Source organism: Equus asinus, chromosome 4, assembly GCF_041296235.1.
Source record: "Equus asinus isolate D_3611 breed Donkey chromosome 4, EquAss-T2T_v2, whole genome shotgun sequence".
Lineage (NCBI taxonomy): Eukaryota > Metazoa > Chordata > Mammalia > Perissodactyla > Equidae > Equus > Equus asinus.
In genome coordinates this window covers 74,996,901-75,024,758 of record NC_091793.1, presented here as the reverse complement: position 1 = coordinate 75,024,758, position 27,858 = coordinate 74,996,901, and the positions used below count along the sequence as shown (strand labels likewise).

General features: G+C 35.7%; 1 protein-coding gene across 4 annotated transcripts in view; it reads left to right on the top strand.

The window, feature by feature from the left end:
* Nucleotides 1-27,858, top strand: part of DPP10 (dipeptidyl peptidase like 10) — a 1,237,611-nt gene that overhangs the window by 945,476 nt on the left and 264,277 nt on the right. For all 4 annotated transcript variants that reach the window (XM_044769066.2, XM_070507564.1, XM_044769065.2 and 1 more), the window contains one exon: nt 4,758-4,832. In XM_044769066.2, the coding sequence (XP_044625001.2) occupies nt 4,758-4,832 (75 nt within the window). The remainder of the gene's footprint in view (nt 1-4,757; nt 4,833-27,858) is intronic.

Genomic DNA, 27,858 nt, shown 5'->3' with positions numbered 1-27,858 from the left:
TATCCTGCAGGGACTATAACGATAACACGTCTAAAATTGGCATGTCTAAAATTTTCCTCAAATTATGCTTGTTTTTGCAGTAGCAACATTCACTTAATGATAAACACTTGAAAACACAGAATTCTTTAGTACACACCATTCTTTCTGTCTTCCAAACTAATCATTAAAATCTTTTTGTCCACAGTCTGTCTTGCATAAGTCCCCTCATCTCTATGCCCTTGCTTCTTCCTTAACTTCTTGATAATGTTTGCCTGAATTGTCATGAGAGCCTCTTACCACATCTCATGACCTCAAAATGTCAACAGATTCAAATCATTTTCCACCCAACTGCTAGAGTAGTTGTTCTAAATTCAAATGCGATTTTGTTGCTTCCTTGGCTTTAAATTGCACCATGCAGAAAACATTGATTGGCTCTGCCATATTCGTATTGGTAAGAGTACGTGCATTATTAATATTAGCAGTAATCCATGAGGCTGGCCCCCACCTCTCCAGGAATCTTTTTAAACATTTCTGCATTTTATCAAGGTTAGTCTCATAATGTAGTCTATAATTTCATCTAACTGAAAAACTTTGGATCGTGAATTTTTCACTTATATTACCAGCAAATATATGAGAAGGATACTGTTCTATTCTTTAAATCTCATAGCATTGTATACTTTCTCCTCCTTCATCCTTATATCAGTTATTACTTTACCCAAAATTAGCAAACTGGTAGCTCCTAGGCAGAAACTGGTCCTCGTATTATATTTAAAAGCATTGTGTTATATTTTTAAAATCATAAGATTGTAAATTAAAGTCTTGATTTCTAGCTTATCTTATTTTTATCTCCACAAAACCCTAGTACATAGTTGTATATCCTAGTTGTAAGTCATTCTAGTTCTTCTTTGTGGCTTGCCACCACAGCATGATGAGTGGTGTGTAGGTCCACGCCCAGGATCTGAACTGGCAAACTCTCTGCCGACGAAGCGGAGTGCCGAAACTTAACCACTTGGCCATGGGGCTGGCCCCCTTCTAGCTTATCTTGAAAAAAATTTGGAAAACTAGAAATATTATATACACTTCCCTGTAAAATAATGATTGTCTGGAGCTGAAGGGCCACTGCCCCTTTTAGGCAGCCTGGCTACTCCATTTGCCCTAGATTTACTCAGACAGCTTCATTTCGTCCACTACATTCTTAGTCCCTTAAGGCATTTGGGTTTTGAACCCCTGCTCTACCATGGACTACAGAGGAACACTGTGGTTGTTTTATCCTGCCCAATTTGAGAAGGAAAAGCTTCTGGGGGATTTGGTTTCTCAACTTCATAGCACTTTCAGTGTCTACCACAGTGCTTGTCATAATGCAAATGTTCAATATATGGGTTTTGGTAGAATTGAATGATACATACAAATGAGGTACTACAAAATCTTCCCAAGCTGCCTGAAAGCGTGCGTTTGTTTCTTAAGTTGATCGAATGTCTTGTGTTCTTTAATTGATTTAGTTAACCACCTGCATGTTTAATTTCCTCTGTTTATCCTACCTTGCTTGGCTTTAATTAAATGTTCCTAGATGGCAGAGTTCATGCAGTTTAATGCCCTTTGTACCATGTTCAGTGTCAGAAAATGCACTGGTAGGCATCGTTGCTGAATCATACCAATAAACACATGTAGAAAATATTTCTACATTATTCTATTTCAAAAGTAGTTAAGTGATTAAGTTTGTAGGTAATATAATAGCATCACTGGCAATAATCAACCTCCCCAAACACTAATTTGAAGCCATATCAAGTTAAGACTCAACCAGAACTATGTTAATGTCTGTAATTAGGGTCAATGTAGACCAAGGGGTCTCCTGTGGCTGCTAGAAAGAATTAATCTCTCAGATGCAACAGATGATAACATTAATGGCTTATGCTAAGAAAGATTTGCCTGAGACTTCCAATGTCCCTTGACTGAGCTGCAAGGATGTGTTTTTTATATCTGTATTATCAGCAAGTCTCTTTGCAGCACCAGTGACCTGCTCAATACTCTCTAAATTCAGAGAAGGTTCAGCAGCTTGGGCCCCTCAAAAGATACTTGAAAAGTTTCCCAGTTAGTGTGCCGCATAAGCTGGAGGCAATATAGTGATAATTAATAAAGTGCCAGACTGGATAATTGTAGGAACTGCAAAAGATACTAAAACGTTGTTACCGGAGGCACAGACGCACCTGTGAACGTGTGAAGTTAATTTGTGTGAGGAACATCACATGAGAGTGAATGGGGACGAGGGTGTTGAGATTTTTTTTTAAACAACTCAGATTGGGAAGCTCTCTTTAGAAAAAACAAATTGATAGAAAGAAACTCCTGCTGTTGAGATAATGCAGGGTTTATTAAAGGAGTTCTTTCTCTATTCTTTGGTTATGTGTGCTTATCTGTGACCTTGAGAAAAGTTTAAGAACTGTGGTATTAGAGTTTTCTAATCCCCATGGGACATTGCCCTCTTAACCAATTTTTAAATAGCAATAAATGTCCCCTTACTGTGTAACAATATACCTTCTAGTACTGTAATCTTGAGAGAGATGATCTTGTGTTCAATGTCACCCTAAATTCCCCACAGTCTAGTTTCCATCGTTTCAATACACAGTAAGTTAGCAAGAGAAGAAGGAAGAGAAAGAATGAGGATACCTACCTCAAAATATTGTCATGAGGAAGATTGAGGATTATTGAAAACTACAAAGTTATCAGCAATTTACAGAGCTGATGATAGATGATAGATAATGATAGATCTATTGTTATTGTTTTGTTGTTATTCTCATTATTATTGAAATGGATTTTTGAAAAAATGAAAAACAAAATCCTTCACATGAATTATTGCCAGTGACAATTCTGACCTTCTTCTAAAGTGTCTTATTCATGGGCTGTACAAGATGGATGCACATGCAGGCAAAAACTCTAACCATATAAGGGTATTTTCTCCCAGACCGCTCCAGTCTCTTGCATATCTGGCTCAGAGATTGACAAACTATGTTACTCCAACAATAATTCTCTGACACAAACAGAGTGACCCATAATTCAATTCAATTCTGATACTGACTACCTAGAGTTAGTACAGACCCTACAGGTTAAAGACTCAGGGACTGCCCCCACTTCAGATACCCAGCTGCAAGTCCTGAGTCCCCATACTACCTGCATTTCTGTCCAACTTGGCTACAAATTTGGTGGTTCCCACAATCCCCCTTCAGGTTTGGTAAGTTGCTGGAATGACTCACAGAAAGTGCTATACTTAGGATTACTGGTTTATAGAGGATACAAATGAAGAGGCAGGTCAAGAGGTGAAAAATCCAGAAGAGTCCCAAGCACAGTCTCTGTCTCTGTGGAGTATAGGTGTGCCAACCTCCTAGTATATTGATATGTTTACTAACAAGGAAGTTCCTCCAAATCTCATTATTCAGAGGTTTTCATCAAGGTTTCATCATGTAGATGTGATTGATTAAATCATTAGCCACGTGATTGAACTCCATCTCCAGCCTTCCACCTTCACTGACCTCCGGATAGGGTTGAAAGTTCTAATCCTCTTATCAGCTGGTTGGCTCCTTGGGTGACCAGCCCCCATCCAGAAGCTATCCAGCCGCTCTCCCCTACCCTACTTCTTGTGTCATCTTATTAGCATAAACTGGGTATGGTCAAAAGGATTAGTTATTAATTATGAAAGACGCTCATCACTCAGGAAACTGCAAGCATTTTAGGAGCTCTGTGTTAGGAACCAGGGAAAAAAGACCAAATATATTTTTACAATATCATGCAAAGTTTTCCAAGTATTGATTAGTTTGAGTTTCTTCTCCTGTCTGTTGTGTTTTGGGGATTTCTAAGTAGGAAATTTTTTTTGTTCTTCAGAGAAAACAGTTTTGTGGAAACTGCCCTGACATAAGGTTTACAGAATTATTTATATATGTATTTTTCTGCAAAAATCATACAAACTAGTTTGCCTAAAATTCATACAGAGTTTATTTTATATTTTTGTTTGTATTTTGTAGGCTTTTGATGTGTCAAGTCAATTTGTTTTCCTTCTCTTTATATATGAAATTAAATATAATCTATTTAAAAAAAAATCACTTCTCTACTCTCAATGTATTTCTCCTTCGCTTTGTTTTTAATTCTGTCTAATATCAAGTTTATTCAATGATAAAACTATGGACTCAGAGTCAATCAAGTACAGTGTAGTGTTATATATACACACACATATATATATGTACCTTGAGATATATATCAAGTGTAATTATTTATGTATTTGTGTTTTAATCTGTTTCACTCTAGAATTTTCCTTTAAAGACATTCTGTCTTTAATGTAAATGTCTTCTTTTAAATATACATATGCAACCTGTAAGAAAACAAAAGCATGGAGACAGAAAATCAGACACCACAAAATGTGGCTATTTCTTTTCCTTTTGATCAATCCAACATGCAAATATAAAAGCAGTTTGTTATTTAAAAAATTCAAGGGTTTTCCTTTTTTTTCTCGTAATGAAAATAGTAGCATAGTCATTAACTGATAACATGGAGAAAAGACATGCTAGCGATGTTTTCTTAATGAATTGTTTAATATAGCTTCTCCAAGTTTTTCTATCTATCTGCCTAATCACACATACATACACGTGAATATATATTTGTAATAGGAATGAGAATGCCTGTTTCACAGTGTTATGATGAGAATTGAGATCTTTTTTTGATATTTGCATATCTAAATGTATTTTAATCTCTCTGTTTTTAAACTTTTTAAGACAGTTGTTTCTTTTTATTTCTAGGTAACTTTCAAAGCATCAAGATATTCAGTTTCACCAGATTTAAAATATGTTCTTCTTGCCTATGATGTCAAACAGGTAAAGGAAAGATCTTCTTTGAAAAATACTTTTATTTGTGATGCATTCAGGTGATAGTTCGTAGTTTTACTTGGTCATCTACTCTCCTAGAGAAGATTTGGCATATTCAATAGCTGCAGGGGGACAGTGATGACCAATATTGCATAAAAGAGGCTTGGAGATGATGTCCTTTCTTCCACAACTGGCTAGCAAATAACTGGGGCAATCTGCCAGGTGCCTGTGCTGGTCCATGTCCATCTCTTTTAGAGGGGAGTTTGGCAGAGTTTAGCAAATCCAACAAATGAGGATTTTTGACATTTTCAGGATAAACTTCACTATATACTTGAGGGTTTCATCTATGTATAGATTAGGGCGCTTCCTAATGGCTGTGCCCTGAGCTGCCTGCAATGTGTACAATAGGAAGGGACTGGTGAAAATATTGGTTCAGGTTCTGATCACTGGATTCTTTGGTAGTGTTTGAACATAGCCTTGTGGTTGCAGAAAACTCTGAAAGTGTGGTGAGCCAAGGATTCAATTCTGAACAAATAAAATGTTCTAATTGCAATTAGTGTTTCATTATTCCATGTCAGCTCTATAGCACGATTAGAGCAATATGTATGGTTGTTGGGTATTTTGTACTTAGATATAATTCGAACTGTTAAAAAGCAAAGTAAATTTTGAAAAGGCAATTCAGCAGATTAGTTTCTGTAGAAAATAAATGATTGGAAATCACTCAAGAAAGTTTTATGTGCTTTAAGACAGACAATAAAAATTTATAGGCTTAAGGCAGGAAGCCTCGTATAATGCATTGAAAGCCTTTGAGCACATGAAATTTCACAGTTGAAGGGACCTTCTGTTTGATGCTTTTAGTCTTTTGGGGTAAAGATGTGCTATGTGCTTAGGCTAGTTCATATTTTCTATTTAAAATAATTAATTTACACTGAAAAAGTCAGGGAGACTGTAAACAAAGATATCTTTTGCTATTATAAGTTGTGGCCTTTTTCCTGAAGTTTTGCTCTGTGTTATCTCTATTCATTGAGGCTTTGAAAAATCACGTGTAATAGTAAGAAAAACACTTGATTTTTATAAACAAAAATATTAGAATAATATTTTTAATATTAGAATAAAATTTTAAAGATTTTTAAATAACATTATTTATTTAAAGAGTTTTAACTTAAAATTACTGCTCTATTAAGCTGACAATGAACGTTAAAAAAATATCAGGTTGCAGTAGCTACAATAATCAAAACTCTATGGAACTGACAGAGGGATAGACACATAGATCAGTGACACAGAATAGAAAACCTAGAAATAGACCCCCAAAATGTGCCCAACTGATTTTTTGACAAAGCTGGAAAAATAATTCAATGGAGGAAAGATAGTCTTTTCAACAAACGATGCTGGAGCAATTGGACATCCATCAGCAAAATAAGCAAACAAACAAATAAAAATACATTGACCTAAGCCTCATACTATATAAAAATCCAAAATAGATTATGGATTTAAATGTAAAATGTAAATTGACAAACCTTTTAGGAAAAAGCTCACAGCAGGAAATCTTTGGGACCTAGGGCTAGGAAAAGAATCCTTAAACTGTACATTAAAATTACAGTGTATGTAAGGAAAAACTGTTGGTCTCTGAAAGACCCTGTATTGATGATGAAAATACAAGCTACGGAATGGGAAGGAATATCTGCAATTCATATGTTCAAAAGGACTAATATCTTGAGTATATAAAGAACTCCCAAAACTCAACAGTTACAAAAAAACAACAGAACAAAACAACTATATGGTCAGAAAATAGGCAACGACATGCAGAGACATTTCATTGAAGGGCACATACAGATGGCAAATAAGCTCATGAAAATATGTTCAACATTATTAGCCATTAAGTAAAAGCAAATTAAAATGACAATGGAATATCACTACACACCAAAAAAAAATGGATAAAATTTAAAAAATAGTGACTAGATCAAATGATGGCAGGTATGCAGAGACATCGGACACTCATACATTGCTGTTGGGAATGTGTAATGGTACAGCTACTCTGGAATATAATGTATAACGATAGGTTAACTTTGGATATTTGGCTAAAATATGTCAGGATTTTATGAGAATATAACTAATACCATAAACATATACCTATGGACCAATTTTAATATTTTGCCTTCTTTTTTTATTTTTTGCTGAACTTCAGGAAAAATAAAGATAGTTTATGTCACATCAATCTTTGGAAGTGAGAGGAAGCTATTTAATAATTAAAATATGATCAAACTAATATAATTTCATTCATTTATTCATTTTATTTATTATCATCTATCAGGTGCAAACTACTGGGCTAGACATTATGCAGGATGTGTGTGTGTGTGTGTGTGTACACACATCTAGACACAAGATTAAACCATCTCCTTCAAAAACATACAATCAAGTAGTGGTGATATGACACGAACACTTATATCCCTGACATACAGCATTGAACGATGTGTCACAAGAGCGGTAATATTAAAGACTAGAGAAACTTTCCATTCGAGATAATCGTGTTGGAGAGGGAAGCACATGCTGGGCTTTGAAGGGCAAATAGGTAACGATGAGTAGAAAAACATTGCAGGTGGAGGGACAACATGGGACTTCCTGGAGGCAGCAGTAGGTCTTCCAGGGACAGAAGTCAGTTCAGAGTAGCCCACAGATTGACAATTTTGACAGATAAAACAAACTTGTAAATCAGATTGAGCCCAAATTATGAAAGAACTTGAATCCCATTCAGTTCTATATGGTTTATGCTGAGATAACAATATGGCGTCATTTATGGTTTTAGAATAATTTAATGCCGTGGTTACTTTGTGTATGTGTCCGTGTGTGTACGTGCATGGTATAATGCCCATTAACAGAGATGGGAAAAAACAATCATACAAAATCCAACCACCTAAACACATCCACTAAAAGTATATTATATGTTTTATTCCTTTTATCTCTCTTTATATATAAATGTAGGGAAATAGGAATTATCATATTTGGCATTGTTTTAGGCAAACACTGTTATTCTTATTTCAGAGAAGAGAAAGCCGATCTTAGAAAAGCTGGAAGGTGCAGGATCAGACAGATTTAGAAATTTACCCAAGATCTTTCAGCTAGCAAGTAGTAGTTGCATACTAGCAAACTGGCTTGTACAATCATTTGTCTTTATCTTGTTTGTAAGGCAGGTGAGCTGAACTGGAAAACACAATCAAAGGCTAGATTCCAACCACTTACAGATGCTCCTTATTGTTGGACCTTAGTTGTTTTCATGTTTAAAAATGTTTTGTAACTGTTTTTGAGTATGTCTTCTTTTTTCCTGAATTTGGTATTTTTGTGGGATCCATATCCATAAATGGAATTTCTGTGTGAAAAGATATAGCAAAATTTTTAAGTGAACTGAAATTCGTAAGAGTTAACACAAAGTTAACAGTTTTAAAGTGAACAATTCAGTGGCATTCAGTACATTCACAATTGTGCAACCACCACCTCTGTCTAGTTCCAAAACATTTTAATCACCCAAAATGAAAACCCCATGCCCATTAATCAGTCACTTCCCGTTTTCCCTTACTCCACCGTCTGATAACTACAAATCTGATTCTTATATATGGATTTACCTATTTTGGATACTTCACATAAATGGAATCAAAACATATGTGACCTTTTCGTCTGGCTCCTTTATTTAGCATAATGTTTTTGAGGTTTATACACACTGTGGTATGTATCCATACTACATTCTTTTTTATGGTTGAATAATATTTCATTGTATGTAGGTACCATGTTTGTTTATCCATTCATCCATTGATGAACATTCAGGGTTTCTTCACCTTTTGACTATCATTGAATGGTGCTGCTATGAACATTTGTGCACAAGAATTTTTTGAGTACCTATTTTCAATTTTGGGGGTATATATTGAGGTTTGAAATTGCTAGATAAATGATGATTCTATGTTTAACTTTTTGAGGAACCACAAAACTGCTTTCCAAAGTGGCTACACCATTTTACATTCCCACCAGGAATGTATAAGAGTTTCAATTTCTCTGTATCCTGACCAACAGTTCTTATTTTCATTCTTCTTGTTATAGCTGTCCTAATGTGTATGAATTGATATCTTATTGTGGTTTTGGAGTACACCTCCCTAACAACTAAGGATATTGAGCATATTTTCATATGCTTGTTGGTCTTTTGTATTTCTTCTTTGGAGAAATGTCTATTCAAGTCCACTACCTATTTTAGTTGTCTTTTTTTTTCCCTTTTTGTAGTTAAGTTTAAGAGCTCTTTATATATTCTAGACAGTAGACCCCTATCAGATATATGATTTGCAAATATTTTCTCCCACTCAGTAGATTGTTTTCCACTTTCTTGATAATGTCATTTAATGTATACATTTTAAAAATTCTGATGAAGTATGACATCTACTTTTTTCTCTTGTTGTACATGTTTTTGGTGTCATATCTAAGAATCCATGGTCATGAAGTCTTACCCCTATGATTTCTTCTAAGAGCTCTGTAGTGTTAGTTCTTATATTTACATTGTTGATCTATTTTGAAACAATTTTTCTGTATTGTGTGAGATAGGGGTCCAAGTATAACACATTTTAGGGTTCCTGTTATATATTGAAAAACTGTGCTCCAAAATGGTTATATTGGTTTATACTGCCCTTAGACAATGTATGGCCTGTTATATTACTATGTTCACCCACAAAGAACTAAATCTTAAAGAAAGAGTAATTATTAAATTGATAGATTAGCCCAACAACTAACCAAATACATACACACACGTGCACACACAATCAGTATTAATTTTATAATGCTGTTTTGTAATAATGCAGTAAATTGACCAAAACTTAGTGACTTAAAAAAAAAGCATTTACTATTGCTCACTGTTTGTGTGTATCAGGAATTTGGGATAGGCTTGGGTGGGTGGTCCTGGTTCAGGATCTCTCATGAAGTTGCAATCAGGTATCAGCTGGGGCTGCAGTCATCTGGCAGCTTGACCGAGGCTGGAGGACACACTTCCAAGGTAGGTCACTCACATGGATGGCAAATTGGTGCTGGGTGTTGGCATGAGTCCTCAGGCCTTTTCACATGAACCTCTTTGCAGTGCTGCTTGAGTATCGTGCTAACATGGTACCTGGATTTCTCCAGAGTGAGTAATGCAAGTGATAAAGACAGAAATTCCAATGCCTTGTGATCTATCTTTGGAAGCTAACTGTTACTTTCACAGTATTTTTGTTTTGTTTTGTTTTGTTTTGTTTGGTCACACAAGTCAGCTCTAATTCAGTGTTGGAGGAGACTACCAGGAGGTGACCATTTTGGGGGACTGTCTTACAGGCTGGCTAACATAGATCCCAAATATTTCCATCCTACAAGCGAAGTATACTCACTCTTTCCAAAACCCTCCAAAGATTCATCCGTTACAGTCCAGCATTTTGTCAAGCAGATTAGTCTCCTCAGGCATGGTTCCTTGATGATAGTCCCTTAAGCAGATTTATATATTCATATATATACTCATATATGTTTATCCATATAAATATAAAGATGTGCATATATTTAGATATTTATTTATTTTAATGTGTATTTGAATATCAGTTTGACTAATATCTCAATTTTGTTATTTTTGTGGTAAATAATATATTTATATACGCCATTCCTTTATCTTTTGTAGTCTTTGTATGTTTTTTAAAACATCCATTTATATAATCTAATTATTAGTTAGATTATAATCTAATTATCTAATTAATAGTTTTATTATCCTTTCTTTAAATATATCATCAATTTTTGGCTTTAGGTTTTTGTTTTGTGTGTGAGGAAGACTGGCCCTGAGCTATCATCTGTTGCCAATCTTCCTCTTTTTGCTGTGGAAGTTTGTCACTGAGCTAACATCTGTGCCAGTCTTCCTCTATTTTATGTGGGATGCCTCCACAGCATGGCTTGATGAGTGATGCTAGGTCTGCTCCTGAGATCTGAACCGGTGAACCTCAGGTTGCCAAGGCACAGCATGCAAACTTAACCACTATGCCACTAGACTAGCCCCAAGCTTTAGTTATTTTTTGACTTAGAAAAAATTTGAGGGTCTAGTCCCATGACCAAGTGGTTAAGTTCACGTGCTCTGCTTCAGTGGCCTAGGATTTACTGGTTGGGATCCTGGGCATGGACCTACACACCACACATCAATCCATGCTGTGGCAGCATCCCACATAGAAGAACTAGAATGACTTACGAATAGGATACACAACCATGTACTGGGGCCTTGAGGAGAAAAAAACAAAAGAATAAAAGAGGAAGATGGGCAACATATGTTAGCTCTGGGACAATCTTCCTCACCAAAGGACAAAAAAAAGAGAAAGTTTGAATTCTGTGATAAAATTTATCTTTTAGATTGCTGTGTTTTCTTTTGTCTTTACACTTAGAAAAATGCCCACCAATATGATAAATATAAAATTGTACTGTTTTGTATTTTTCTGCATAAATATTTATTCTATTTTATTTACAATTGCTTATGGTGACAAATGATAAAAACTCACCTTCCTAATGATCATAATAATGAAAAAAACCTATCTTTTATATGAGTGAATGTAATCATAGCCAGTCACCTCGGAAGACTCCAAAAAACATTTTTGATGTATTATTAGCAAATCACACAACACAATTGAGAGATGTATGCTGGCTCATGGGTGCCACACCTGTCCTCAGCGTGAGTTTTCCCACAGCTATAATGAAGAGGAAGAAAATATGAATACTTCTCAAACTTACTGTCTTGAATAATCTTCTGGTATAAAGAGAAAGGCATGTGGTAGTAATTCTGCCTCAAGGATTCTGTGAGAGAGCAACTATAAAGGATCTAGCACTGGCTTTTGGAGTCAAGTAGCTTGCTTGAGAGAACTAATTCAGTCTTCTTTCCCTAGCAATCTCCTGAGTTTGAGTCAAATGTCACTTATTTAGTATAGGCTGAGTTTAGAAGGTGTTTATAGGTCAACAATAAGTTTTCCTATCTGTTACCTGTGGCATCTCAGTGTTAAAACACTAACCTGGGGTTATCAATGTTGAACAGCTTTATCCAGAGTTTGAGTTGATATAATCGTTCTGCCTGAAGTATGAAAAGTATGGTTCTGACTTTTTTAGCCTTTTACATGTTAACTATACTATTTAATCACTGCAAGGATCTGCCATTATAGTGTCCGTAGTCATAAAGCAAGTATGATTACTAATATAGGTTCATAGACAGTTTTTGAAGATTCTGTATCAGGAGCTGCATCACAACTAAATAATGTAAGATACAAACCAATAATTTTTTAGTACTTTGCAAAGAAGCCAAAATAATACTAATTTTTGTTTTGATATGAATTTCTATCAAACTTAGGCTAAATCTTTTCTCTTGAGATGCATGAGTATTAACTAATTCTAATATGAAAATATGAAGACTATTTCCCCATGTAAATTATTTATGCTCTATAATATTAAAAAGATAATTTCCACTAAGTGAGAAGTTGCTTTTCTTTTGGGGTTAGATTAATGTTTCTCATCGTCTGGGCCTATAACATGGCTCCTAGCTCATCTTCTCCATAGAATTCGAGAATATTTTATGCTTGTTGTAGTAGGAATCCCTAGATACATCAAGATGAATGCTTTTTGACTGTAAGAATCTTACATTATGGTAAAGGCTCTAAGATACATATTCCGCTAACTATATTACAAAGGAAAAAGAGGTAATAAGTGGGGAAAAGTGGAAGAAAAGATCATTTATGATTGGAAGGAAAGATAAGTCTTCTGTAGGGAGGTAGAGACTAAATGTTTGAGAAGATTGTCCTGCTTCAGAGGCATTTCGGGGTAATCTTGTAAGAGTCTTCCTTCCTCCTAATTCACTTTGCCTCTTTCAAAAAGGAGAAGTCTACTGGCAGTAGTAAAGTTTAAACCTGGCTGCCTCTACTGAAGTGCCTTGGTGGTGGGTGGAAATATCTCTGATAGTTCAGTTCTTTTATGCCCAGCCTACTACCCACAATTGTAGTACCTGGATGACCTTTGTAGGCATCTCAGTACACAGAAACAGACTCTAAAGCAAAGTAAACCTAGAAACCCCCAGGTGGATGCCCCTACAATACTGGAGAAAGGAGCAATAAATCAGATAATCTTTAACACTTCCCTCTGGTTTTAAATGTTAAACTTACATGATCAAAGGCCAAATAAATAGACAAAAACAAAATAAGTCCCACCTCATATATTCACATTGTTGAGTTTATCCAACTATTTTTTAAGACATAACAATATTTGAGATAAATATTTCTAAAATAAATGGTATATTTCCTGCATTATTAGACCAAGAAAAGAGAGCCCACTAAATGCTTTTCTCCCTGGCTTGTGACCATCTTTATAAACAGTGATTACTCTAAAATAACTCAGGGGGAGTTTTCCAGCCTGCATTCTCACATCTGCGTCCTTGTCTTAAGGATGGGTTAAGGATGAATGAAGAGTCCTACAAACGAAAACAAGTACTGGATGATATCATTTATATATGGAATTTTAAACAGCTGAACTTGTAAAAGCAGAGAATAAAATGATGGTTATCAGGGGATGGTTGGTGGGGGAGAGGACAGATGCCATTTAGGGTAGAAACTTACAATGAGCAGTAAATAAGCCCTAGAGATATGCAGAGTACAGTGAATGTAGATATAATGTATCATAATCATCAAGCTTGCTAGGGGACTAGGACTTAATTATTTCGACTACTGAAAAGAAAGGATAATTATGTAACATGCTAGAGGTGCTAATTATTGCTACAACGGCAATCATATTATAATATATAAATGGATCAAATTAACGTGTTGTACACCTTGAATTTACACAATGTTATATGTCAAATATATTTCAATTAAAAATAGGAGTCCTGGAAATGGAGGGATAATGTGCTTACATCATCTCTTGTTTGAGAGGATGCCATGACCCTAGTAGATTTGCCTGCAATCCATCTTGTGCCTTTTAATCAGTTTTCCACACTTGAGCTAAACTTATCCTTTTAAAAAGAAAAATATGATTGTGGTCCTCTGTTTAAAATCTTGCCAAGGCTTCTTGGGAAAGACACCGGAAGTCATAAGACAGCCTACAAGGCCCTGCCCACCTTTTCAGAATCCCCTCTCACACCTCTCCCTTGGCATTCAGCACTTGTGGGATTTCCTAGAGCACCCCTACAGCCCCTCTGCCTCCAGTCCTGAGGCTTCCACCACTCTTCTCCCTGGGACAGACTCCTGCCTCATGTTCTCTCCTTCATATCGATAACTTTTACTTATTGTTTTGATGTCACCTTGAACATATCTGAACCAAAGATCAAACTGTTCCAGACTTCCCTGATTTGGTCAAATTCCCCTATTATAAAAGTTTCATGGTACTTTCCCTCCCCTTGGTAGAATTTGTCACAACTCTAATTGTGTCCAACACATGCCTGGCATAGCATTGCTCAAAAACCACCCTCCAAAAACATAGTGTATGAATTAGTAAACCATAACCTCTAACAAACTTTTCCATAAAGAGCCAGATGAAGATAAGTTGCCCTTCTCTATGCCTTTATGGCACCTGGTTCATACTTACATTTTAATATTTCTGTCATTATATTGAACATGTCCTTCTATGAGTCCATCCCCTTGACCAAACTATAAGACCCTAAATCAAGAACATTACTTCATGCATTTTAACGGCCGTAAAGTTTTCTACAGTGAACAGCACATAGTAAACACTTAGTCAGTGTTTATGGAATGAAAACAGTGATCCTCATTCTTGGCTTCTACATCAGAATCACCTGCAGAGTCTTAAAAATTATTAATGCTTAGGTCTTACCCTGCAGAAATCCTGATTTGGTTGATCTGGGATATAGCTCAAACAGTGGTGTTTTAAAAACTCCCCAGGAGATTGCAACGTGCAGCCAGGGTTATAGACGAATGAATTTAAATGCACTGATCTCTTCCACTTACTAAAGACTTTCCAGACTCCAAACAAAGAAAAGACTAGAGATAAAAATAAAACCTACTTTTCTTATACTGCATGTACTTTGTGCCAAAGTTTGTACTTATACACCTTTATTCCTTAAACTTTCATTTTATAATCATTGGTGTTATTCTTATTTTATTGGTGAAAATACAGAGGCAAAGGAGATTCCCAAATTTGTAGTAATATGACTTAAGATGGAAATTTTTTTTTTTCTAGAACAGTAGTTTTCAACATTTGCTTCCAGAATAGCAACATCAGGATCTCTTGGGAATTGTTAGCAATGCAGATTCCTGGGCCCTACCCAGACTCACTGAAACAGAAACTCTGGGGATGGGGCCCACAACCTGTGACTTAACAGGCCCTCATAATTCTGATACACATTCAAGATTGAGAACCACCTGTTTAGAGGCACTGATTCCTTAAAATCCAAGAGCTCTACCTGAGAAAAGACCTAAGGAACCTGAACTTAACCATGCCCATGGCAATGATTTAGAGAAGGTACCATTAGGAAAGATGATCTACCATTTTTTTCTTTGGTATTTCAAAATAATTTCATCCTGGATTTAATGTCCAGCTCTTCCTTTATGACCTTGGACACTGGTCTGTCCTCATTTTCCCTTCAAGGTGGATGCTTAATCTGTCATATCTTAATTGTATGTGGCTTAGTGGGGAGCACATGAGATTTGGAGGAAAATATGTGAGTTTATATTTAGGTTATTCGTCTTAAATTTTCTAGCTAAAGTGTAGGGTGCACACAGTACCATGCACAGATGATGAGGATAGCCAGATGAATTTTTACAAAATGAACCCATCCCTGTAACCATCATGTGAATCAAGAAGCAAAACATTACTGCGCTCATTTCCAGTCACTGTCCATCACAAAGAAGACCACTGTTCAAGTTTGTAACATTTTAGATTGGTTTTGTCTACTTTTGTTCTATATATATATATATATATATACATATATAGTATGTACCCTTTTTGTGTGTCTTCTTTAACTCAACAATAACTTTGTGAAATATGTCCTTATTGTCCAGTAATTGGATAGCCCCTTGTTCATTCCCCCTACTACATAGTATTCCACTGTATATATCATAATTTATTCATTCTACTGGTGATTGGACTATAAAGCACATATATGTTTTATATATATATAAATAATAGATTTTTGTGTTGGATTATTTCTCTGATCACTTCCTTTCCTATCTTTACCCTGTTTATTCTTTGGCAACTATTTAAAAAAGGGGTTGTAGTAGAGGGAACAAACATTTGCTGAGTACTCAAACAGTGCCCCTTATATGGTCAGTGTGATTGTCAATTTAAACCTCCTGACGTCCTTGCTCCTTGGCCAGTGATATAATTGTTTACAGAGGGAGGAGACTTAAAGATGCTAACTAACTGACTAAAGGACCCCACTTCACAGCTGCAACACAATCCCAGATGCTAACTAACTGACTAAAGGACCCCACTTCACAGCTGCAACACAATCCCAGATGTTAACTAACTGACTAAAGGACCCCACTTCACAGCTGCAACACAATCCCAGATGCTAACTAACTTACTAAAGGACCCCACTTCACAGCTGCAACACAATCCCAGATGCTAACTAACTGACTAAAGGACCCCACTTCACAGCTGCAACACAATCCCAGATGCTAACTAACTGACTAAAGGACCCCACTTCACAGCTGCAACACAATCCCAGATGCTAACTAACTGACTAAAGGACCCCACTTCACAGCTGCAACACAATCCCAGATGCTAACTAACTTACTAAAGGACCCCACTTCACAGCTGCAACACAATCCCAGATGCTAACTAACTTACTAAAGGACCCCACTTCACAGCTGCAACACAATCCCAGATGCTAACTAACTGACTAAAGGACCCCACTTCACAGCTGCAACACAATCCCATTTTTCTAGCGGAAAGCCACTGGTCTATTGATCATACTGCCATTTTGAAAAAATTCTTACATACTTTCATCGATTTTTTTCTGTACTCTGGCATAATTGTTTTTCCACTCATCTGGAATCATATCAACTGTATTCTAGTTACGTGGTTGTAAGATAAATGGAATTTGTATTGCATATCATTATTTGCTATACTCAAGTGCATTATTAAAATTCTCCAAACTTAGTGGTTATACATTTTATTTTTGTATTTGCTTCTTAGATGTTGTTTCTCAAAAGTAGCCAACTAAATCATTGCAGGATGCATTTTGACGCCATAAATCTGAAAATATTTTGAAGAAGAAATAAGTGTTCCAAAATATGCTGAAATCTAGATATTATAAAATCTTGATGACCAGAATATTTGTGGTTAAGAATTGTCATCCAGTATTTAACATCTCCCATACCAAAGAAAGTTATTTTTTCTATTACTCTAAGTCATGCTAAATTATAAATAGTTTATATTTCACCATTTAAATGTGTTATTTTATGTACTATAAGAATATGTTTGAAATTATTGGTCTATTTGAGTTATTTAACCATTACATTTTTTAAGCCATCTTTGAAAAGTGAATACTGTCTTATATTTACATTTTTTTAAGACTTACAAGAAGTAGAAACAATATTTTTTTAAAAACTCAACAGATTCTCATTTATAGTTTTCTTATTGTCTGGATTAAAAATACATATTAAATCAAGCCAGCCCCGTGGCATAGTGGTTAAGTTCAGAGCGCTGCACTTCAGCGGCCCAGGTTCACTCATTTGGATCCCAGGTGTGGACCTACACTATTCATCAGCCATGCTGTGGCGGCAACCCACATACAAAATAGAGGAAGATTGGCACAGATGTTAGCTCAGGACTAATCTTCCTCAAGCAAAAAGAGAGAAAGATTGGCAACAGATGTTAGCTCAGGGTGAATCTTCGTCAGCAAAAATAAATGAATAAATAAAATAAATGCATATTAAGTGGACTAATGAATAGTTACATTACTTACTTATTCATTCAAGGCCAACCTTCGTCACCTAAAAAAAAAAAAGAAACCTATTAAATGGACCAATGAATAATTGAGTTACTTATTTATTTTACATTGTCAGCTTCCTTACTATATGTCTTATGTTTGAGGTCTGAAACTTTAATCAAATTTTTTATTATTTTGGCATAATTAGAACTGTCTTTTATGCATGAGGGGACATAAATCTTCATGAGAATAGCTCTTTCTGAATATAAAAGTAAAACCTGAATGAGTCTTTTAAATCATGGCTAATAGAAGGAACAAATCAATTATACATGTGCTGCAGTTGCTGTGTTGCTGTCTGTTCCCCAAAGTGGATGTTCTGCAAAGAATGGAATTGTTAGTCTCCAGAGTTAGATGCATCCATTTCAGTTTATGTTCCCACTTGTAACTCTGCAGACAAGACTTTCTTTATGATAAATATCTATTTTAACTAAGAAGTAATCACTGTCAAATGAATCTTGTATGCACTGCTGCCTAAAAATTAGCTCTTATCTAGTTAAATTCTGGGCCTTCAGATTTCAGTGCTTTACAATTACAGATGCATGTTTAAGAAGTTTGTGGGAATGCGTGATCTGGTCCAGGGATTGTCCAAGCTACTAAGCTTCAGACACTTGGACATGCTATATTTCAAATAATTCTATTCATAATAAACTCACAGTAATCACAGCCTAAGAAAGCAACTGTATTCAAATACATGGGATTTGGAGTTGCCCCTGAGAGCCTCTGGCCTTCAAGTGCCACAGACCATACTTTCTGTGTTCTATTGTTGCTGTGGCTGCCCCCAAACAGCCTTCTTAGCTAACCTCCTCCTTACTAAAGAGAGATTCTAAGGCATTAAAAATGTATTAATATCAATTTTGGATTTTTTTTCTTGATTAAAGCAGAAGAATCCTAGGAGGAATAAAGAGAAAGGAAGGAAGAAAAATTACATTTTGGAAGACAGCGTTTACAACTTTTCCTTTTTGTAGTAGCTATTAGTGTATTTATCAGTTTATCACCGATTCAACCACATAGCACTTATTTTCTTTTGATTTTGAAAATAATATATGTTTATTATAGAGAATATGAAAATGCTGAAAAATATAAAGAAGATAATTGCAGTGCTTTATTTACCTCTTTTAGAGAAAACCACTGTTGATGTATTGATTCCATTTATAGATAAAATCATTAGACTACTTTGGGAAATACTGTGTTAGCAAAATACTGTCGTACTAAGTGTTAATATCTTGTTCTGGTGGCCTAATGCTGTGTACTTACTGCAAAACTTAGTGACCTAAAACAGTAATTTATTCTAATCATAGATTATGTGGGTCAGGAATTGTGGAAGGGTTTGGCTGTGTAGTTTCCACTTGGGGCCCCTTACATGATTGTTATCAGACGTTATTTGGGCCTGGAGTCATTTGAAGGCCTGACTGGAGCTGGAGGACCTGCTTCAAGGGGGCTCACTCACATAGCTGATGAGTTAATATTGACTGTTGACTGACAGCTCCAGTTTTTCTCCATGTGGACTTCCCCACAGGGTCATTTGATGTCCTCATGGCATGGCATCTGGCTTCTCCCAGAGTGGGTGATCCAACGGAGCAAAGTAGAATCTGCAATGCCTGTTTTGATCTAGTCTTGGAACTCATAAACCGTCATTACCACCGTATTCTATTCATCACACAGGGGCAGCTGTGTTTCCCGGTGGGAGAGGATTGCGCTAGGTCATGAAAACCAGGAGATGAGACTCATTTGTGACTCTCTTGGCTACCACAGATCCTGAGATGAAGGGGTTGAATGTGAGGAGTTTGCACAGTATGTCATGAAATCTCCCTAGAGTTAGGTAGGGATTATATGCTGAAAGCTAGTGAATTTAGGTGGTTTTGAAGTTGGCTGAATAGCTACTCCAGAGAACTGTGATTAATTAATACTATGTGTGAGAGCCTCTGTCAGTATATCACAAGCATTGTATTATTTTCATGATCCTTTCCTGTTCAGTATGATCAAACTATTTTTAAATAAATTGATACAAGAATATTTATCAAAATTTAGAATGGGCAAGCAAGAATGGAGAGTTGATTTAATAGACTATAGAATCAAGATTACAGATAAGCTAGAGGTGGAATACTGGCCCAAGTCAACACAATTAAACTTTTTAGTGGTTAGAGTGACTTAAAACATGTGTTTTATAAAAAATATGGTTCTTAAAAATGTACGATGAGGGATAGTTACTGATAGACCAACTTAGATTTTTTTGTAGGGCATAAACTCAGTATGAACTTACTGTCACATAAACTTTAAAAACACTGATACATTTTTAAGCTGAGTTGATAAAATTAATCTATAACTGTGCTATCCAGTACTGTAGCCACTAGCCATGTGTGGCTATTGAGTGCTTGAAATGTGGTTAGTCCAAATTGAGTTGCGCTGTAAGTGCAAAATACACACTCTAGGTTTTGAAGCCTTAGTGAAAAAAAGGAAAATGTAAAATATTAATAATGTGTTATATTCATGATGTGTTGAAATAATTTTGGATACATTGGGGTTAAATAAAACCTATTGGTAAATTGATTTCATCTGTTTCTCTTTGTTTTTAATGTGGCTACAAAAAATTAAACTTACATACGTAGGGCTTGCATTATATTTCTGTTGCTGGGTGTTGTTCTAGAACACAGGAAGTAAATATTCCAGTGTTCTAAGTGCTAACTGGAAAATACTTATGATACTGTACCAAACTGGAGACTGTAAATTAAACAATCATAATTCTCAAAGATTTAGAAACCATAGTGAAGGAATTAGATCTGTAGTTGTGGAAAGAAAAAACTTGGCAAAATATGGAGAGAATAATAGATATCTTGAGTATTGAAGGGCTGTCACAAAGAATAGAAATTAGATGTATTTCTTGCTGCAAAATGAAGACCAATGATATTAAGTGGCATCAGGAAGGAAAATTTTGGCTCAGCATAAAGAAAGGCACTCTAACAGTTGCTCGTTCAGAAATAAGGGGCCAGTGTGGAAGGCATAGAGCCTACTTTCTTCAGATATTTGCAAAAAGTGGAAGGAGAACTGTCCATTATAGGCACTGTGCAAATAAATCTTGTGCAGGTGAACTGCATTGGGATAGTTAAATTTCAATGTCTTTCATTAATCCGAGAAAGATAACAGTTTTTCCTCTGAAATAACATCGTATCATAAACACAGGAAGAAAGACATGTGTGATTCTCTAATATGTCAAGTTTGAAATCCTACAGATTATACAGTCTCTGATTTTTCTTGCTACAGATTTCAACCGAAAGCAGTAGAGTTTGCTTTATTTAGTCATATCTATTTTGAAAAGGGTCAAACACAGGATAACATTTCAGAAAACAATAATTCTTACTAGAAATAGAAAACTTCAAGTAAAATTATGCATACATAGAAAGAAATCTAGAAATAGTGTTTTCTGAGTATGCCAAAAGACATCAATGCTTTCCTAATCTGAGGTTACACTAATTAACTTTTAATTGCATTTAAGCTGCCTATTTAAAAAAGAAAACCAGTTAAAGATTGTGTGTTAGTAAATTAACTCAAAGATAGTGTTAGTGTAGGGGGCCTTTTAATTAGCCAAATGAAAAAGACCTGAGCATTTCTGGATAAAGAGGCAGTAGATGATATGATTAGAGTAATAAGGTCATGCAATTTTAAAAGACTTCAACCAGAAACTGATGAAGGTTATTGTCAAAAAATTGAGACTTCATTTGTAAGGGCAAAATTTTTGTTTATATATGAGATTTAATCCAGTGTATCTGAAGCATAATGAAATATTGCATAATTGTACTTTACTTATTTATACTTAATTATGTTTAATTTAAATTTTTACGCACTTTTCTGCTTTGAGATCGTTTAAGGCTCTAACTGGAGCTTAATCTGTGTGGGGTCTCCAACACCAAGGACCATGCTGGTGCCCACTATTGTCATTTGTTTATTTCTTGAATAAGTGAGTGACTGAGGGAAGACGGGGAACAAAGCTTCCTCATTCAAGGAGAGAGGACACATTTCCCGTTTCTTCTTCTTACCAACCTTTCAAGACCCTGTCTCAAACTAAGAGCTACTTTACAGAAATGGTGAAAAGCCAGTGGTATTTATGTGGAATTTGGTCTTCATAAAAGAGAGATATTAAATAATTAAAGTTCTTCACATATAATTTTTCACCTTAAAATAGTTTTTGCACCTATGATTTTGCATTCAAATTTATGAATAGTGTCTGATTGACAATGATTTTAGTGATTTTTTTCTGAGTAGAAAAATATTTCTGCCTATAATATTTCAAATGAAAAAACGTTAATAATTTTCAAAATGAAGTATCACTCTGCCATTATTACTTTTCCCTATAAATAGAATTGAGGAGTAGATTTTTATTTTTATTTTTTTTGCAATTGCATTTCTCTTAATATGTATGCCTATCATATATTATTACACATTCTTGGAGGAGGACATTTTATTAATAACTTGCATTGCCTTTATTTGCACATTCAATAACTCCATAAGACCAAAATATTGGGATGCATTTTCAGTTATAGTTAACAAGCAAAATTATTTTTGTGTTTATTGGTTTAATGCAAAATTGGTGTAATGTAGCAGACGTGTTGTGAAAGATAGCATAACCGGGGAATTTTTCTAAATAACGGATGCTGTTGATAGTCATGATGTTAATAAAGGGTAGAAAATTTAAACTCCCACTGTAATTAAATTATTATGGATTAGATCTGTACTGATTAGTTATTCATTCATAAAATGAGGTCTTCGTTTTCAGAAAAATGCTCCGTTACTATAAAATATATTAAAAACATATGGCCCTTTTTTTAATTCAGTATTGGACATTTAGCTTATTTCAAATTTTTCCACTATATAAGTAATGTTGTGAGGACCATCCTTACTCTTAAAACTGTGTCCACATTTCTGATAAATAACTAGGTCAAATTATAATAATTTTGTAAGGGTTATTGAAACATATTACTGTATGTATTTTCAAGAAGTTTATCTCAAATAATACTTCCACCACCTCTGTATGATTATATGTGCTTTTTTAAATTTAACCTTTTAAGCCTTATTAATTTTTTTTTAAGATTTTATTTTTTTCCTTTTTCTCCCCAAAGCCCCCCAGTACATAGTTGTGTATTCTTTGTTGTGGGTCCTTCTAGTTGTGGCATGTGGGACGCTGTCTCAGCATGGTTTGATGAGCAGTGCCATGTCCGCACCCAGTATTCGAACCGACAAAACACTGGGCTGCCTGCAGCGGGGCGCGCGAACTTAACCACTCGGCCACGGGGCCAGCCCCAAGCCTTATTAATTTTTTTGATGAGAAAATTGAATGAAATGTTCAAGAGATTTGATGAAGACCTGCTAGATAACCACTGAGCTGTGATCAAAATCAAAGGTCATGATATTAATTACAATGTTAAGACGATTTTTTAAAATGTAAAATATTGTATTCGTTAATCATAAATTCATTCAATAACTATTCTCAGAGAGCTGACTGTGTATCCAGCATTGTTCTGTGTGCTGTAGATGCAGCAGTGAACAAAAACAGATGAAAATCCTTTGGCTACTTGTAATTTGCATACTGAGAGACAGAAAATAAAGAAAATAAGTAAATTATACAACTTGTTATATGGTGATAAATGCTAGGCAGAATTTATTTACTTTGCATTTTATTTTATTTTTATTTACCTTTACTTTTAAATGTGGACTCACATGAAGTTGTAACTGTAGCTTACAGATTTACGCATCATCAAGCTTCCCTTGCTGGTGACATCTTGCATAACAATAGTGTTTTATCAAAACCAAGAATAGTGCATTTATCAAAAGTTGCACAAGAAAATTAAGTAAACTATAGGTCTTATTATATTTTACCATGTTTTGCATACCCTCATTTTTTGGCATGCCTTTGTGTATCATTCTATTGCATTTTATCACATGTAACCAACACCACCACCACAATTGAGATACAGATCTGTTCTGTCCCCACAAAGGAAATCTCTCATGCTTCTCTTTTAAAGTCACAACCTCCCTCCTCATCTCTAATTTCTGGCAACCATTGTTCTCCATCTTTATAATTTTGTTATCTCCAGAATGGTATATAAATGCCATCAAACAGTATAGAATCTTTTGAGATTGGCTTTTTTTTTCATTCAGTATAATGCCCTTAAGATCATCCAAATTGCCTTGTGTATCAATAGTTTGTCCCTTTTTATTGCTGAGTGGTATATAGAGATATATACAGCAAAAAAGGAAATGCTGTTAAGAAGAGTACAGTTTTCAATGGAGTGATTAGTGAAGGCATTCCTAAGGAAATGACACCTAAGCATACAGTTAAGGATGTGAGAAAAGGCTCATGTGCATCTCTGGGGAAGAGTTTCCCAGGTGGAGGGAATATCAAGATCTTGGTCCTGAGTAAAAGTTTGGAGCAGCAAAGAGGCCCAGTGTGGCTAGAGCAGTGGGAGAGGGAAGCAAGTGTGAAAATATGGCGTCAGGGTAAACATGAGGCTGATCTTGTAAGGCTCTGTAGACCCTCCACAATTAATATAACTGCAGCAACTGCATAACTGTAGTCATTATATAACTGTAGTGACTCAACATTTTCCCATGAAGTTACTTCCAAAAGCTGGGAAGAGTGAAAGGATTCTCTCTTCTCTGGGGGTCTAATAAAAATGAGTACTTTGAAGTAGCAAAATATCTTGATTGGAATTTTATCTTTGAAAAGGATTAAATGAACTTTATATTCATTTATGAAATGTTTGTGTTGATTTTATCAAATCTTTAAGTAACTTTGGCATGAGGTGGAAAGCACACATATTCTATTGCATTTCATCATCCATGACCCACTGGTGCCTGCAGACCTCACTCAGGGGCACAAAAGTCCTAAGAATCTGCTGGCAGAATGGAGGTGGCATCTCCTATGACTCAGAGGACATTGCATCAGGACGGGGTCTTCAGCACAGCAAAATCTCATGGAAGACAGGGGAAAAGGAGATGAAGTCTTAATAGACAGCGTCTGTGGTTCTTTGAGGTCATGTCAGATGGCAAACACCAAGTGGGCTGGCCACTAAGTCCAGCCCATTTGGGAAATTATATGACCTGAGCCAAGTCTTATTCTTTCACTCTCTCAAAGAATAAGGAGTGTAAGTCCCTTTGACACATCTCTAAAGCAGCCTAGTAAATGAACGAAGCTCAGGAAGTCAAAGTTGCAGATATTAAAGAAAACTCTGAATTGAACTGGTGCTGGGGAGAGCTGGTAGTCTTAATTTTATTCACAAACATGCTGATAACAATAAACTCTCAAGTGAGTTACATCCAGATACATAGAAGTTCATTCATTTCAGCTAAATACTAGCTTCTCCATGAAAACTTTCTCTTTTCTATTCTGTATTATATAATTGGAAACTTGCTCTTCTCAGTTTTATATGCTGTATTTCCACCTTCAAATATAAGCTCCCTGAGGGAAGACACTATGTTTTTTTAATTCTTTCATTGATTTTCTCTACCGTGCTTAGAATGTAGCAGAAAGCAGTAGGCACTCAATCACTGTTTGTGGAAAGGATACATTTCTCTCACATCAAAGAAGACGTTATGAATTGCAGGTGCAGGTGGAAACAACAGCAATTCTAGACAATACTCTCAATGAGCACCAACATCTGATTATTGTCTCTCCTACTTATAACAAAGAATTAAGAGATGAATCCTAACTGCCAAGAATCAATAAGGGAAAGTAGTCATTGTGTTGATTTGAATGCCTACTGTGCAAATGATGTTAATATTAAATGCATTTTTATTTAACAATTCTATATTCAAAGGGCAAAAAAATTAATTATTGTAATGATTCCAAAGCAAAGTGTTTCTGCCCACACTGTTTGGTAAGGAGAAAAAAAAACTGAAGAAATAGGAACTCTCACATACTTATCTTCTTCCCAAAAGTGCGAGATAGTGAAAACTGAGAAATAAATTAAAATATGCTTTTAACTATTCATAAGACTGTGTCACAAAGACAGTAATAAAAATCCCTTTAGGCTGTTCATTTATAAGATATTAAATAATCCTTAGGAAACTGTCAACATAGATTTCTAGAATTACAAGTATTTGTTGTTATTGTTTTAATTTCTTGCTTTTATATTTAAATCTCCTGGGTTACCTGCGCATAAATGTCCATGAAAGATGCGATGGAAGATAAACAATTGCTATTTCTGCAGGTCTTTTTTCATGCTTAGGTCAAGTTTCCCACTTACTTCATATTAATTCCTAAGCACTCACATCTTTAAAAATTAGGTGTGAGTATAATCTTGACATAGGCGCTAGGAGATCCAAGACAACTTGGTCAAAGTTGTAACCCTCACATAGGAGATTCTTTTGTGTTTTTCCCAGAATTCATTCCAGCACAAAATTTAAGCACACATCCTAAAACTATTTATTCAGCCCTTTCCTCCAATCAAAAGTAGAACTCTGGTTGAGCCTTTAGGTCTGGCTCCGTTTAGGTCTGACTCCCTTTAAGAGTCAAAGCCCACTTCGGCCAATCATATTTAGACCAGTTCTCATTTGCATTTGCTGTCCTCCAGGGCAACGTAACACACGACATTCAGGCATATGCTGCCTAAAAGTTGAAACTGCACATAGAAAGAGGTACAAAATGTTCCTCACTTGCTCCCAGAGGTGAATTGAATGGTGAAAATGGAGCTGGTTATCGTCTGGGGAGATTTCCTTTTGCTTTATTTCATCTTATGTTTTCTGTTTGATAGAGAGACTGTTTGTCTACTGAAAGTTTGTCTTGACTATTTGTTGCCTGAGTTGTTTCCTTCCTTCCCGGTAAAAGGAGGTGCTCTGGGAGAGTTACCAAGAAATGACAGAACTTTTATGTTAGAGGGGACTTTAGAACACCCTGATTTATTGCTGAAGAAATTGAGGCCCAGGCGAGTCAAATGACATAATGCTAGGCAATGACAGAGCTTGACCTAGATGTTAGGTCTCCAAATTGTCAAGTAAAGGAGTTTTTCACATTTTCTTTGAGATATTCCAAATCAATGGGAGAGGGAGAAATTGTATTTCCTCCAAAAAAGTTAGAAAAAGACACATGTATCTTAATCCCTTTCAAATACTAATTATACTGCATTTTTTCACACATCTACTTATTAATTTTCAAATAAAGTAAATATCAGGCAATGTGCTAGAAATTTGAAATAAAAGTAGTTACATATAATTCCTGCCTTTCATTTGAAATGTTCACACTCTAGTAGGGAAATTTATATAAATACATTGGAGCAAGGATCGGCCTTTAAGAGCCAGAGAAAGCTCAAATTCCCAGAAGAGACATCAAAACTGTATCTTGAAGATTAAGTAGGAGTTTTCAAGGTTTAAAAAAGAAAGTAGAAAGATGCCTTAAGGCATGTACAGAACCAGAGTTGTGAAAAGTCCTGGCACTTACAGAGCAGTGAGATACTTGGTGTGGCAGGGATGTTGGAGAATGAAGTGTGGAGGTGGCTCAGAAGAAGTTTAATTCATCTACTTGCTAATTATTTTCAATCTCTGAAGTTAGCTGTGATGAAATAAAATCATAAGTCCCCAACTCCTCAATAACTTACAGGCTCACAAAGAGTACATGAGTTTTAGATATCAGGCAAAAGCCCCTATGTGTTATTCGAGAGTGTTTGCCTCTGTATGACACCTCTCGTCCTAACGAGCTTGGCAAAATCACAGAAAACTACAGAGTCTTCTTTCCATCTTTGCCCCAGGACAAGCAGTAAAAGTGAGTGTCTTGGTGCCCTATCTTCCATGTTCTCATGCTTGGTACTCAGTTCTTCTCTAATTCACTCTTGACTTTGCTAATACCTTTTTGTAGGGGAGTGGAAAAAGGGGCGAGAAGAAGCTGTGAGCAACCCCTAAAGTTCGGAGTGACCCTCTTAAACCTACAGTAGTCTGCACTAGGGCTTGCTAACATCTTCTTTAGGTTTTCCTCTTCTGGAAGGCAATAACATAGATGGGATCCGTTTCCTCCCTTCCTTCCCAATTGGTCACTGAAACTTCTGTCAAAGATAAACCATCCAGAGCCTCCCTGACTGGCTGTTTCCAGTCAGATGAACATTT